At 48.0% G+C, this 16,281-nt stretch overlaps 1 protein-coding gene across 1 annotated transcript in view; it reads left to right on the top strand.

Annotated features, from left to right (window-relative positions):
• The window catches only part of LOC140406448 (UDP-glucose:glycoprotein glucosyltransferase 1-like), a gene marked incomplete at its 5' end in the record, with an annotated part of 110,826 nt that overhangs the window by 61,945 nt on the left and 32,600 nt on the right, over positions 1-16,281 (top strand). The window contains one exon of the mRNA XM_072494487.1: positions 8,354-8,512. Coding sequence (XP_072350588.1) covers positions 8,354-8,512 — 159 coding nt within the window. The remainder of the gene's footprint in view (positions 1-8,353; positions 8,513-16,281) is intronic.

Here is a 16,281-nt window from a genome sequence, read left to right as displayed (position 1 = left end):
GAGTGACCCTGTCAAGAAAGACGATTTCAACTTGGGGGCTTTACTTTATAGCCCCCAGGGGCTTCCCGCCTTTCGGGGCAGACGCCGTGCCTGGTTTCAAGTGATTGGACTTTGTTCCATTCGCTTGGTTCGATTTCTCCAATACTGGAGCTGTTCCCTGATCGTTGGGCGGTCTTTAAATGTCCGTTAACCTCTTTTGTGTTGGCTCCTGCTGGCGCCGAGGAGTCTGGCTTGGCCTTGTTTACCTCAAATGTTTCGATTGTTCCCGGGGATCGCTCATTACTATGTAGATGGCTGCTACATTACTATGCAGATGGCTGCTTGTATCGATGCTGTCTGGGTTTTTGCAGAGTCGAATACACAGTGAACTTGCACCTGCTAGTTTTTGCCTGTGTTGGCTGAATTTCCCTTCAGCCTTTGCTGTTCTCCATTTTAAGTCGGGAAGTGGCCAACTCAGGCGGCTACACCCCTAATACTGCCAACCCAGGGGCCACATCCCATAGTGCAACAGGTAGTAATCAAGGATTCAGAGAATGGGTTGCAGGTGGGGGGGAGCTGGCTGGTGCAGGGAGGGTGGGTGTGGGAGGGTGATGGATGCAGTCGGGAATGATGTGCACCTGTAGTCACTCACCAGCTGCACATTCATGGAATCCCTTTCGGTTTGTGAAGGCCAGGACCGTAGGGGGACATGCATCCCATTGATCACCCCCTGGACCTGGGGCATCCTGGAAATAGCGGCGAACCATATCAGGGAATAAAGAAATGGCTGAGGAACTAAATTCGTATTTTGCTTCTGTCTTCGCAAAGGAAGCCATGAATAATGTACCAGAGGTTCTGAGAACCACAAGTTTCAGTGGGGAGGTGAAGAAAATTAGCATCAATAAATAAATGGTTTGGAGGAAATTAATGAGATTGATGGCAGATAAATCACCAGGCCCTGATAATCTTCATCCCAGAGGCACGGTGGTACAGTTAGCACTGCTGCCTCATAGCTCCGGGTTTAATTCCGTCTTCGAGTGACTGCCTGTGTGTAGTTTGCACTTTTTCCTCGTGTCTGCGTGGATTTCCTCCGGGTGCTCCAGTTTCCTCTCACAGTCCAAAGATGTGTAGATTAGGTGGATTGACCATGCTACATTTCCCCTTAGTATCCAAAAAGGTTCGGTGGGGTTGCTGGGTTACGGGTAGGGTGGAGGTGTGCGCTTGGGTAGGTGGAGGTGTGCGCTCGTTCCAAGGGCCTGTGCAGACTCGATGGGCCGAATAGCCTCCTTCTGCATGTACATTCTATGAGAGTACTTAAAGATATGGCCCCAGAAATAGTAGATCCATTGGTGGTCATTTTCCAAAATTCTTTAGACTCTGGAATGGTTCCTACAGATTGGAGGGTAGCTAATATAACCCCGCTATCCAAAAAGGGAGGTACAGAGAAAACAGGGAATTATAGACCAGTGAGCCTAACGTCATAGTAGGGAGGTTGTTAGAGTCCATTATCAAGGATTTCATATTTCAGCGTTTGGAAAGCAGTGGTATAATCAGACAAAGTCAGCACGGATTTATGAAAGGGAGATGATGCTTAACAAATCTAATGGAAATCTTTGAAGATGTAACTCGTGGAGTTGACCAGGGAGAACTGGTGGATGTAGTTTATTTAGACTTTCAGAAGGCTTTTGACAAGGGCTCACATAGAAGATTACTATGTAACGTTCAAGTGCATGGGATTGCCGGTAGTGTTTTGAAATGGTTAGAAAGCTGGTTAGCAGACAGGAAGCAAAAAGTTGGAATAAATGGGTCTTTTCCGATTGGCAGACAGTGTCTAGTGGGGTACCACGGGGATCTGAGCTAGGATCCCAACTGTTCACATTATGTGTTAATTATTTGGACAAGGGAACTAAATGTATTTTCTGCAAATTTGCAGGTGAGACAAGGTTGAATGGGAGGGTGAGCTGTGAGGAGGATGCAGAGATGCTTCAGTGGGATTTGGGCAGGATGAGTAAGTGGGCATATGCATGGCAGGTGCAGCATAATGTGGATAAATGTGAGATTATCTGCTTTGGTAACCAAAATACAACGGCAGATTATTATTTGAATGGGTGTAAATTGAGAGAGGTGGATACTCAGTGAGACCTTGGCGTCCTTGTGCATCATTCACTGAAAGTAAGCGCGCAATTACAGCAGGCAGTAAAGAAAGTAAATGGTATGTTGGCCTTCACAGCGAGAGGATTTCCCTGTAGATATATGTTCACCTGTTCATAATAGACACCTGTTGACAAACGTTCCAACGTGCCTTGGTGCTGTGTCAAAAGGGCGTGAGAGCTGGGCTGAGCTGACTGGGGGTGGGCGATGGGTGGACGGGCGGCTATTGGAGGTGGGAAAGGGCTCGGGCTCCAAGGTCAGCCACCGCACATCGGATAGGGATAGGGATATTTTACTGCTATTGCATAGGGCATTGGTGAGGTCACTCCTGGTGTATTGTGTGCAGATTTGGTGTCCTTATCTGAGGAAGTATGTTCTTGCTCTGGAAGGAGTGCAACAAAGGTTTACCATGCTGAAATTCTGGGATGGCAGGACTTTCTTATGAGGAGAGAGCACGGTAGCCCAGTGGTTAGCACTGTTGCTTCACAACTCGGGAATTTTCACAGTAACTTCATTGCAGTGTTAATTTAAGCCTACTTGTGACAATAATAAAGATTATTATGTCTGGATTATATTCATTGGAGTTCAGAAGACTGAGAGGGGATCTCATAGGAACTTAACAAAACTCTAACAGAATTAGAGAGTTTAAATTCAGAAAGAATGTTCCCAATGGTGTGGGTGTGCAGAATGAGGAGTCACAGATGAAAGCGGTAAACCTTTTAGGACCGAGGTGAGGAGAAATTACTTCACCCAGAGAGTGATGAATCTGTGGAATTCACTACCATAGAAAGCGTAGTGTTGGGTGTTCTGATGTACAGATGAACCAACACGGTTGTATTTGGTACAACGCTGTTTTATTTCAACTTGTTATTTACAGTTCTGTCTTGATACTCTGCACGTGGTGACTCCCTGTGTGTGATGTTAATCAGGTCCTGTCCTTGTCCTGGTCTCCAGATCTACTGGCCACCAGGTGTTGTGTTTCTTCTCTTATACTGTCTCTGTCCTTGTCTATGATTGGTTGTCGTGTCGTGTGTGCTGATTTGTCTGTTGGTGTGTCTATCATGATATGTGTGTTTGAATATCATGACATCCCCCCCTTTTTTACAAAATTATGTGCCTACGTGGTTATAAATACGAATGTGTCGTGAGTGCATCTAAAAGTGTGTGTGCGTGATATTTACAGCAGGTGCATGTGGCGTAACTATATACATGGGGAGATGTCGGGTGTGTCATGCTAACGAGGTTGTACCATAACAAAACAGGAAGACGAAAAACTTTGAAGTGTGGTCCGGTCAAACGATATCTGGAATGATAAAACAGTAACATGTTACAATACAATAGTGTTTCAACTTTAACGTGTGAACAGTCTCATAAGTCCAATCTAGTAGGTGTGCGACAAATTCGGGTTGACCATCTCAAGGGTGGGTCGAGAACCACCGGCTGAGGTGCGAGCCTGGCCACGGGTGGCGATGGAAGAGGCATGATCTGTGGCAGCTCCACAAAGTCATCCTCGGGAACCAGTGGAGGACCCGGCGTGTGTGCACTGTTCGGTTGCGAGCGTGGAAGGCTCGCCGATTGCGGCGACGCACTGATCCATCCGGCATGCGTACCAGGAACGAGCGGGGAGCCACACGTCGGAGAACTTCGGCAGGTGCTGACCAGCCACCATTTGGCAGATGAATGCGGACTTTATCCCCGGAGGACAGGGGGGGGAAGATCAGTCGCCGTTGTATCGTACAGACTCTTCTGGCGATCACGCTGCAGTTGCATCTTATGCAGTACCTTAGCATGGTCCGTTGTTGGTGTCAGGATGGAAGGCACAGTTATCCTGAGGGTGCGACCCATCAGTAGCTGTGCTGGCAAGAGACCCGTGGCTAGCGGGGCCGATCGATAGGCCAGCAGGACGAGGTGAAAGTCCGATCCGGCAGCAGCAGCCTTGCAGAGGAGCCGCTTGGCAATGTGAACGCCCTTTTCCGCCTTTCCATTTGACTGTGGATGTAGAGGGCTGGATGTTACGTGTGTGAAATCATATGATGCGGCAAAGGACGACCATTCACGGCTGGCGAAACAGGGCCCATTGTCCGACATGACAGTCATCGGAATGCCGTGGCGAGCAAAGGTGTCCTTGCAGGCCCTGATGACTGCAGACGACGTCAGATCGTGTAGGTGTATGACTTCTGGGTAATTGGAGAAGTAGTCTATGATGATAATGTAGTCCATGCCAAGCGCGTGAAATAGGTCGACACCCACCTTCGCCCAGGGGGACGTCACCAGCTCATGGGGCAGAAGTGTCTCAGGAGGTTGCGTCAGCTGAAACCTCTGGCAGGTTGTGCAATTGAGTACCATGTTGGCAATATCGTCATTAATGCCCGGCCAATATACCGCCTCTCGGGCCCTCCGTCTGCACTTCTCGACTCCCAAGTGGCCTTCGTGTATTTGATTGAAAATCATCTGGCGCATACTGTGCGGAATGATGATCCTGTCTAGCTTCAGAAGGATCCCATCAATGGTGGTTAGGTCATCTCGCACATTATAGAACTGCGGGCACTGCCCTTTGAGCCAACCTTCCGTCATGTGGCGCATCACTCGCTGTAGAAGGCGGTCGGCCGCTGTCTCTGCGCGTATGCGGGCCAGACTGGGGTCGTTAGCCGGCAGATTTGCCGCTGTCAAAGCCAAGTGTGCCTCAACTTGACATACGAACCCCTCCGCATCTGGTGGTGTACTCACTGCTCGGGATAGGGTATCCGCCACGATGAGGTCCTTCCCTGGAGTGTAGATCAGTTGGAAATCATACCTCCTGAGTTTAAGTAAGATGCGCTGGAGGCGAGGGGTCATGTCGTTCAGGTCCTTGTTTATTATGTTGACCAGGGGGCGGTGGTCAGTTTCGACCGTGAATCGTGGAAGACCATATACATAATCGTGGAACTTGTCCAAACCAGTTAGCAAGCCCAGGCATTCTTTTTCAATTTGCGCGTAGCGCTGTTCCGTGGGGGTCATGGCCCGTGATGCATAGGCAACCGGGGCCCATGACGATGTGTTATCTTTCTGCAGGAGCACTGCTCCAATACCAGATTGGCTGGCATCAGTTGAGATTTTGGTGGGACGAGACGTGTCGAAGAACGCCAACACTGGTGCCGTGGCCAGTTTGTGTTTGAGCTTCTCCCATTCCAGCTGGTGTGTATGTTGCCACTGGAACTCTGTAGATTTCTTTACGAGATGGCGCAGAGCCGTTGTGTGGGAAGCAAGGTTGGGAATGAATTTCCCGAGGAAGTTGACCATGCCTAGGAATCGTAGTACAGCTTTTTTGTCGGCCGGCCGCGGCATGGCTGTGATGGCGCTTACCTTGTCCGCATCGGGACGGACCCCTGATCGGGAGATGTGGTCCCCCAGGAACTTCAATTAGGTCTGGCCAAAGGCACACTTGGCGCGGTTGAGGCGCAGGCCATTGTTTCGTATGCGGGCGAAAACGCGTTGGAGACGATGTATGTGCTCCTGCGGAGTGGTGGACCAGATGATGATATCGTCCACATATACGCGTACCCCTTCGATGCCTTCCATCATCTGCTCCATTATTCTGTGGAAGACCTCGGATGCCGAGATGATGCCAAATGGCATCCGGTTGTAGAAGAATCTGCCGAACGGGGTGTTAAAAGTACATAGCTTTCGGCTGGACGGGTCCAGTTGGATCTGCCAAAATCCTTTAGAGGCATCCAGTTTGGTGAATATTTTGGCTTGGGCCATCTCACTGGTGATTTCCTCTCGTTTAGGTATGGGATAGTGTTCCCGCATAATGTTATTATTTAGGTCTTTAGGGTCTATACAGATGCGGAGCTCGCCAGAGGGCTTCTTGACACACACCATGGAGCTGACCCATGGCGTGGGCTCCGTGACCCTGGATAGGACCCCTTGGTCCTGGAGATCCTGCAGCTGCAACTTGAGGCGGTCTTTAAGTGGCTCAGGAACCCTGTGAGGTGCGTGAACGACCGGGATGGCGTCCGGTTTGAGGAAAATTTTGTATGTGTATGACAGTGTCCCCATGCCTTCAAATACCGTTGAGAGCAAGGAGGGATTGGAGATTTGTGTTGAAGTCAGCATCCAGGAAGTCGGATGTGTCGTCTGAAGAGAGAGACATTATTCGCTGTACAAGGTGAAGAGCCTTACATGCCTGTGCGCCCAGCAAGGAATCTTTCGATGAGCCAATAATTTCAAAGGGGAGTGTGGCCGTGTGCGTTTTGTGTGTCACCTGGAGCTGGCACGATCCCATGGCCGGGATGACGTTCCCGTTATAGTCAACCATCTTGCACCGGGATGGCTGGATAGGTGGTTTGACCTTCATGGCATGGAATGCTGAATATGCTATGAGGTTGGCGGATGCGCCAGTGTCCAGGCGGAAAGTGATCTGCGATCGGTTGACCGTCAGGGTGGCACTCCATTCATCGGCCGGATTGATGGTGTTGACCCTGTTCACATCAATGACTGAAACCCGGAAGGCATCTTGGTCATCTGTGTCATTTGGCTGGATGTCCTGATGTACGAGCTGGACGGTCCTGACGTGTCTGCGAGGTTGTCGGAGATGTGTAGGATCCATCGGTTGAACCGCTCGACAGTAGGCAGCGTAGTGGCCCATCTCGCCACATTGTCGGTTTTTAGCAGGACATTGCCCTTTTAAATGTACAGCTCCACAGTTGCCGCACGTCATGACGTCACGGCGTTCGTTACACCACTGCGCAAGCGCAATTCGGTCTTGCATCGGGCGCACTTGCGCAGTGCGGCCCTCGATGTTGCCGTTGGTTTTGGCGTGCGCAAGCGCGGGAGACCGCGAAAAGCGCGGGAAACGGCCGCCCTCGTCCGGGCCGCGGGTCGGGAGATAATCAATTGCCTGGATGCATTCGGCCTCGTGGGCGGCCTGGCTTGCCGATTCGACGGCTAGGGACCCCCTCCGTGCCGACTCGATCGCCTGAAATTGGGCAAAACGGCTGATTGCATTTTCATGGAGGACACAAGCTTCCACCGCAGACGCTAAGGTCAGGCCTTTAATTTTAAGAAGCTGCTGGCATAGGCCACTGGAGGCAAAGCCAAAAACAATCTGGTCCCGGATCATGGACTCTGAGGTGTTGCCGTAACCGCAGGACTGCGCGAGTATGCGGAGGTGCGTCAGAAAGGGTTGAAAGAGCTCCTCCTTACCTTGCAAGCGTTGCTGAAAGATATACCTTTCAAAACTTTCATTCACTTCAACGTTAAAGTGCTGGTCTAGCTTGAGGAGGACCGTGTCATACTTGGATTGGTTCTTGCCTTCCGCGAACACCAGTGAGTTGGATACATCGATGGTGTGCTGACCTGCGGTGGTGAGGAGCATTGCAATCTTTGTTTCGTCCGAGGCACTCTGTTTCTCGTTGGCTCACATGTACAGTTCAAATCGCTGCTTGAAAAGCTTCCAATTGGTGCCAAGGTTCCCAGCGACTTGCAACAGCTGCGGTTTGTTGGTGATGTCCATATCTCAGGATGGCAGGTTTGCCGGCAGGTATCGATCCACTCCTGTACCATGTAGTGTTGGGTGTTCTGATGTACAGATGAACCAACACGGTTGTATTTGGTACAACGCTGTTTTATTTCAACTTGTTATTTACAGTTCTGTCTTGATACTCTGCACGTGGTGACTCCCTGTGTGTGATGTTAATCAGGTCCTGTCCTTGTCCTGGTCTCCAGATCTACTGGCCACCAGGTGTTGTGTTTCTTCTCTTATACTGTCTCTGTCCTTGTCTATGATTGGTTGTCGTGTTGTGTGTGCTGATTTGTCTGTTGGTGTGTCTATCATGATGTGTGTGTTTGAATATCATGACAGAAAGTAGTTGAGGCCAAAACATTGTGTAATTTCCAGAAGGAATTAGCTGTAGCTCTTGGGGCTAAAGGGATCAAGCGATATGAGGGAAAGGCTGGATCAGGGTATTGAACTTGATGATCAGCCATGATCATAATGAATGGCGGAGCAGGCCCGAAGGGCCGAATGGCCCCCTCCTGCTTCTATTTTCTATGCATGTTTCTGTGTAAAATTGGAGATGTTAGATAGGCCATCTTTTATTTGCAGCGCCTGATATTCCATTCATTATAATGGAACTCACTATCAGGAGCTGCAAATAAAGGGCACACAATCCATTTTGCCCATCACCCAAGCTGAATTTCTACCCTCTATATTTAATTTTATTTGTTTTGACTACCCTACTAGGTTGAAGGAATTGTTTCAGCAGAATATGAGCTGGAGTACCTACTACTTGAAGGACACTGCCTAGATGTAACTGTCGGCCAATCACCAAGAGAATTACAGTTCACCCTGGGTAAGAAGCATCATCCTGTTATGATGGACACTATTGTGATGGCCAACCTGGTAAGTGGGAGAATTTTCTGTTTTTTCTGTAGTAATTTAGAATCATAGAATTCCTGCAGTGCGGAAGGAGGCCATTCGGCCCAAAGAGTCTGCACTGACTCTCGGATCACTACATTGTATTGTATTTTCTGGAGAACACCCGCTTGAGAAAACTCGAGACACTGTGGGAAGCAGTTTTGTCATGACAGAGCTAGATATCAAACACAGTGGATGAGCTTCGGACTTGAATCACTTGTGATGAGCAAGGTTCCAGGTGCTATGCTATATAATCTGAATTCATCAAATACTTGAAACATACACTTTTGCAGCATCTGCACAAAGTTCTCTGTCTCTGGTAGAGGGAGAGTAGAGTATGAAGTAATTCATTTTGGTCAGAAGAACATGGAGAAACAAAAGGTACAATTCTAAAAGGGGTATATACGTGCATAATGCATTGAAGGTGGCAGGACAGGTTGAGAGAGTGGTTAACAAAGCATACAATATCCCAAGCTTTATAAATAGGGTCAGAAAGCAGAAAAGGAAGGAAGTTACTTTGAACCTGTATAAAACACGAGTTTGGCCTCTACTGGGAATTGCGGCCTTTTCAGACCATCACACTTTAGGAAGAATACGAAGGCATTAGAAAGGGTATAAAAATAATTCATGAAAATGGTTCCAGCCGTGAGGAACTACAATTACATGGATTGGAGATTGGAGAAGTTGGAACTGTTTTCATTGGAGAGGAGATTTGATAGAGCTGTTCAAAATCATGAGGGGAATAGGGATAAATCTGTCCCCATTGGTGGAAGGATCAAGAACAAGAGAGCACAGATTTAAGATAATTGGCAAATGAAGCAATGGTGACAGGAAAGTAAGTGGGAAGAATCTAGAATGCACTGCCTGAGAGTGTGGTGGAGGCAGGTTCAATCGTCGCTTCCATAGAGTCATCGAGGTCTGCAGCACATTGTGTCTGCGCCAGTCAAAAACAGTGACCTAAGTATCCTTATCCCATTTTCCATCACTTGGCCCATTGTAATGACGTAGACCAGGCCTTTGAGATTGGCCAATTAGAATACGAGTTCCCTGATTAGTGGCCCAATCAGGGAACCCATTTCCCTGGGTATAACAAGGAGTGTCAGATCCTTTGCATTCCCAGTGTAGACAGCGAGATGAATTCACCTGGTTATTCTGCTGTTGGTTTAGTAAATAAAAGGAATTCTGGTGAAGGGACTTCTGCCTCTGTGGACTTATTACAGTGGCGACGAGGAAAATGGAACTACCAGAAGGAACCAGCTCGTTAGCAGCCGCCACATATTGAGCGTAAGCCACTGACAGGCAAAATGCCTTTATTTGGGATGTTGGACTCTTTTGACCCTGCAGTGGAAGACTGGACCCAATATGTAGAGGAGATGAAGTACTTTTCTAGAGCAAATGATATAGTTCTGGATGAAAAGCAATGGGTCATTCTGCTGACCATGTGTGGGCCGGCAGCTTTTGCCATTATGCGCAGTCTCTCTTTTCTGGAGGCATCGGATATGAAAACTTTCCAGGAATTGATGGACTGAGTAAAAGAGTACTATGACTCTCAGCCACCTCTGATCTTGTGAAGGTACCGGTTTTACTCTGCATTCTGAGACATGGGGGAGTCAGTCACTAATTTTTTAACAAGATTAATGTGATTAGCAGAGGCTTGTAAATTTCGTCTGACACTAAATGGGATGCTCCGAGACCGGTTGGTGTGCGGAATAAATAATTTAACAAGACAAAAATGTCTGCTAGCAGAGGCCGTTGTCAATCCAGCTGGATTGCCAACAAGCATTGCAGCAGGCTTTGTCCTTAGAAAGAGCAGAGCACATGAGTTACAAGGTACTCTGATGGAGGTAGATGCCCACACCAGTGAAACTGAGTTAAGGGACTACCGCTGGGGGATAGGCAACTGCAAAGCCACCCTCAGGAAGTTTTCGGATACTAAGGAACCCATGCCCATTTGCAGAACCGCTCCCAAGCAAGGGAAAATTTGGACCAGACAGACAGCAGCCCCTGCAGCCTTTCACCCGGTAAGATATTGTCATTGTTGCCAGAGAGGAGAAATAGAAGCCCAAAACCAACATTTTGGAGAAGGACACGTAGGCCGGGGTACAGGGGAATGCACACCCTAGAAGCCCCACCTATCTCCGACGAGGAATAACTAATTTGTGCAACGATGGTTAAATCAAAACCCATTAAGTTAACCATTAGGCTGAATGGACGTCGCACATTAATGGAAGTCGTATCAGTGATAGGGGAAACAGTATTTAATATTATTCGCACTGGACTCCAACCTTTATCCCTAACCCGGACCTCGCCAAAACTGAGGACATACACAGGGGAACCACTGAGAGTGTTGGGCACAACACGTGTATCTGTGGCCCATGGAGAACAACTGGTTCGGCTGCCTTTAATGGTAGTGAAAGGTGAGGGACTGAGCTTATTTGAACAAAACTGGCTAAAAGAGATCCAGCTGGATTGGGTAAACCTTTCCCAGCTGGAAAATAGTCGCTTGAGCGAACCTGTGTGCATATACCCAGAGGTTTCCGAGAAGGGCTCGGAACAATAAAGGGGGCAAAGGTGACATTACACGTAGATCCAGAGGCAGTCCCAAAATTCTACAAGGCTCGACTGATTCCCTTTGCGTTAAGGCAGAAAGTTGATACGGAAATCAAAAGATTAGAGCGTGAAGAAATAATAAAACTGGTCCAGTTTGCAGACTGGGCGGCACCCGTGGTGCCTATTCTTAAGCCAGATGGCTCAGTCTGCCTTAGTAGAGATTTCAAACAAACGATTAACCGTTGCTCACAACTGGACCAATTCCCCGATTGAGGATTTGTATGCAAAGCTGGCTGGAGGACTCTTATTCTCAAAGCTGGATATGAGCCACGCATATCCACAGCTGAAGCTGGATGAAGAGTCCCAAAAATTCTCAATGATAAACACTCTGAAGGGCCTTTTTCAGTATACAAGATTACCCTTCGGGGTATCGTTAGCCTGTGCGACATTCCAGAGGACAATGGAGAATATACTACAAGGGTTAGCACAGTTCGCCATTTATCTGGACGGCGTCCTCATTACGGGAAAAACAAAGGCAGAACACCTGCAAAACCTGGAGGAAGTCCTTAGGAGGTTTTCAGCAGCTGATGTGCGCCTATGGGATTGGCCAGAAGACCATGGTCGTGACTTCATGTCCAGGCCCGTGGTCAAGTAGACCATGGTCGTGACTTCATGTTGAGACCCATTTATGGATTCAAATGTTTTTTGTGATAGCAGACGCCCATTCCAAATGGCTGGATGTCTACAGAATGAACTTGGCAAATACAATAGCAACCATCAAAAAACTTTGCAACACAAGGGGCTGGATTCTCCCAAAATGGGACTATGTCCCCACGCTGGAGTAAAAACGCGGGCGTTTCACTCTGGAGTTTCCTCAAAGAAAAAAGCTAATTCACTCACCTTCAGGGTGCTAGCAGGGACCTGGAGTGATTCACGCAGCTTTAGCTGCGGGTACGGGCCCCCACACTTCCGGATTCAGATCCACGCAAGCGCACGGTGAGCGCCATGGCGGACCCGGACCACGGAGGCAGCTCTGACATGTAGGCCCCCCTCTGATCGGACAAGCATCCATGCATCCGACCGGCCCGATCTGTCCCCCGGCCGCACATAAGGTGCCCGACACTAAACTGGCTATTCGACTATAGGACAACCCCACACGCCACAGTGGGTATAGCACCGGCGGAGCTACTCATGGGCAGACGACTCCGAATCAGGCTGAGCCTACTATTCCCAAATTTAGGTGGAAGAGTAGAACGACATCAAGAGGCCCATTGTTATGACTTAGACCAGGCCTTTGGGATTGGCCAATTAGAATACGATTTCCTTGATTAGTGGCCCAATCGGGGAACCCCTTTCTGTGCATATAATAGGGAGTATCAGATCGTCTGCACTCCCAGTGTAGACAGCAAGCTGAATGCACCTGGCTGTTCGGCTGTTGGTTTTGTAAATCAAAGGAATTCTGGTGAAGGGACTAATGCCTCTGTGGACTTATTACACACTAAGTTTAAACAATGCCCACGTGAACTGCAATGAGATGTTCCAAAGCAGGGGGTGGAGTCCCCTCTTAGACAGGAGACATGTAAGGAGCTAGGTGCAACGATGAGGCTGCTGTTTCCTGATTAATAAATCCTTTCTAGGGGTGGCCTGGTAGCACAGTGGTTAGCACAGTTGCTTCACAGCTCTAGGGACCCAGGTTCGATTCCCGGCTTGGATCACTGTCTGTGCGGAGTTTGCACTTTCTCCCCGTGTCTGCGTAGGTTTCGTCCGGGTGCCCTGGTTTCCTCCCACAGTCCAAAAATGCACAGGTTAGGTGGATTGGTCATGATAAATTGCCCTTCGTGTCCAAAAAGGTTGGGTGGGGTTACTGGATTACGGGGATGGGGTGGAGGTGTGGGCTTAGGTAGGGTGCTCTTTCCAAGGGCCGGTGCAGACTCGATGGGCCGAATGGTCTCCTTCTGCACTGTAAATTCTAATATTCTATGATTCCTGGGTGGGTGAACCTCCATGGGTCCACCGCCCCCATCTGCCGCATAAAGCAACCAAGTTTCTTTGTCATGTTCGAGGTCTTCCCCGTTTTGGGGTTCGACCTGTGTAACTGCAGGTCCTGTACACAGTCCCTGCCCCCATGATCAGTCGGTGCGTCGCTATTTCGGGGATTTCCGCCATAGTCTTTTTCTTAAATTTAGTGTCGTCCGAGTTGAGAGCGTATACGTTAACGAGTACTACCGGTGCCCCATCCAGGGCATCGCTATGATGCCAGCCTTGGCCAAAACCGTCAGCACTTCCTTGTGCCGTATCACTCTATACCCATCCTATCCATGTGTTTGTCAAAGATGTCTTTTGAATGCAGTTAATGTATCTGCTTCCACAACCTCCCCAGGCAACTTGGCACTCATCATGTCTAAAAAAAACCTGCCTCGCACATCTCCTCTAAACTTTGCCCACTGACCTTAAATCTATGCCTCCTAATGATTAACCCCTCGACCCTGGGAAAGAGTGCTGCCCATCCACTCTATCCATGCCCCTCATAATCTTGTAGACCTCTATCAGGTCACCCCCTAAACCTCCGTGGGCAGAGAAAACAGAGACCAGGAAATGATCAGCCATTGACTTCCTCTACAGCAAATGCAACAGAAATTTTATGCCAGATTGGTGCATCTGAGCTGAACTCCGAATTGACCACCATAACGCAAACCATCATAAGACCATAAGACATAGGAGTGGAAGTAAGGCCATTCGGCCCATCGAGTCCACTCCACCATTCAATCATGGCTGATTTCAACTCCATTTACCCGCTCTCTCTCCAAAGCCCTTAATTCCTTGAGAAATCAAGAATTTATCAACTTCTGTCTTAAAGACACTCAACGTCCCGGCCTCCACCGCCCTCTGTGGCAATGAGTTCCACAGACCCACCATTCTCTGGCTGAAGAAATTTCTCCTCATCTCTGTTCTAAAGTGACTCCCTTTTATTCTAAGGCTGTGCCCCCGGGTCCTAGTCTCCCCTGCTAATGGAAACAACTTCCCTACATCCACCCTATCTAAGCCATTCATTATCTTGTAAGTTTCTATTAGATCTCCCCTCAACCTCCTAAACTCCAATGAATATGATCCCAGGATCCTCAGACGTTCATCGTATGTTAGGCCTACCATTCCTGGGATCATCCGTGTGAATCTCCGCTGGACCCGCTCCAATGCCAGTATGTCCTTCCTGAGGTGTGGGGCCCAAAATTGCTCACAGTATTCTAAATGGGGCCTAACTAATGCTTTATAAAGCTTCAGAAGTACATCCCTGCTTTTATATTCCAAGCCTCTTGAGATGAATGTAATTTCTTAATTACGGACTCAACCTGCAAGTTTACCTTTCGAGAATCCTGGACTAGGACTCCCAAGGCCCTTTGCACTTCAGCATTATGAATTTTGTCACCGTTTAGAAAATAGTCCATGCCTCTATTCTTTTTTCCAAAGTGCAAGACCTTGCACTTGCCCACGTTGAATTTCATCAGCCATTTCTTGGACCACTCTCCTAAACTGTCTAAATCTTTCTGGAGCCTCCCCACCCCCTCCATACTATCTTTGTATCATCGGCAAACTTAGCCAGAATGCCCTCAGTTCCGTCATCTAGATCGTTAATATATAAAGAGACCAGCTGTGGCCCCAACACTGAACCCTGCGGGACACCACTCGTCACCAGTTGCCATTCAGAAAAAGAACCTTTTATCCCAACTCTCTGCCTTCTGCCTGACAGCCAATCGTCAATCCATGTTAGTACCTTGCCTCGAATACCATGGGCCCTTATTTTACTCAGCAGTCTCCCGTGAGGCACCTTATCAAAGGCCTTTTGGAAGTCAAGATAGATAACATCCATTGGCTCTCCTTGGTCTAACCTATTTGTTATCTCTTCAAAGAACTCTAACAGGTTTGTCAGGCACGACCTCCCCTTACTAAATCCATGCTGACTTGTCCTAATCCGACCCTGCACTTCCAAGAATTTAGAAATCTCATCCTTAACAATGGATTCTAGAATCTTGCCAACAACCGAGGTTAGGCTAATTGGCCTATAATTTTCCATCTTTTTCCTTGTTCCCTTCTTGAACAGGGGGGTTACAACAGCGATTTTCCAATCCTCTGGGACTTTCCCTGACTCCAGTGACTTTTGAAAGATCATAACTAATGCCTCCACTATTTCTTCAGCTATCTCCTTTAGAACTCTAGGATGTAGCCATCTGGGCCCGGGGATTTATCAATTTTTAGACCTCTTAGTTTCTCTAGCACTTTCTCCTTTGTGATGGCTACCATATTCAACTCTGCCCCCTGACTCTCCGGAATTGTTGGGATATTACTCATGTCTTCTACTGTGAAGACTGACGCAAAGTACTTATTCAGTTCCTCAGCTATTTCCTTGTCTCCCATCACAAAATTACCAGCGTCATTTTGGAGCGGCCCAATGTCAACTTTTGCCTCCCGTTTGTTTTTAATGTATTTAAAGAAACTTTTACTATCATTCCTAATGTTACTGGCTAGCCTACCTTCAAATTTGATCCTCTCTTTCCTTATTTCTCTCTTGGTTATCCTCTGTTTGTTTTTGTAGTCTTCCCAATCTTCTGACTTCCCACTACTCTTTGCTACATTGTAGGCTTTCTCTTTTGCTTTGATGCATTCCCTAATTTCCTTTGTCAGCCATGGCTGCCTAATCCCCCCTCTGATAACCTTTCTTTTCTTTGGGATGAACCTCTGTACTGTGTCCTCAATTACTCCCAGAAACTCCTGCCATTGCTGTTCTACTGTCTTTCCCACTAGGCTCTGCTCCCAGTCGATTTTCATCAGTTCCTCCCTCATGCCCCTGTAGTTAACTTTATTTAACTGTAACACCTTTACATCTGATTCTACCTTCTTTCTTTCAAATTGGAGATTGAATTCGACCATATTATGATCACTAAGTGCTCCCTTACTTTAAGATCTTTAATCAAGTCTGGCTCATTACATAACACTAAGTCCAGAATGGCCTGTTCCCTCGTGGGCTCCATCACAAGCTGTTCCAAAAAGCCCTTCTGTAAACATTCAATGAATTCCCTTTCCTTGGGTCCACTGGCAGCATTATTTACCCAGTCAACCTGCATATTGAAGTCCCCCATGATCACTGTGACCTTGCCTTTCTGACATGCACTTTCTATTTCGTGGTGCATTTTGTGCCCCCGGTCCTGACC

Source organism: Scyliorhinus torazame, unplaced genomic scaffold (assembly GCF_047496885.1).
Source record: "Scyliorhinus torazame isolate Kashiwa2021f unplaced genomic scaffold, sScyTor2.1 scaffold_533, whole genome shotgun sequence".
In the NCBI taxonomy this organism is placed as follows: Eukaryota; Metazoa; Chordata; class Chondrichthyes; order Carcharhiniformes; family Scyliorhinidae; genus Scyliorhinus; species Scyliorhinus torazame.
The sequence above is the reverse complement of the archived record's forward strand: the minus strand, read 5'-3'. Positions and strand labels throughout refer to the sequence as shown.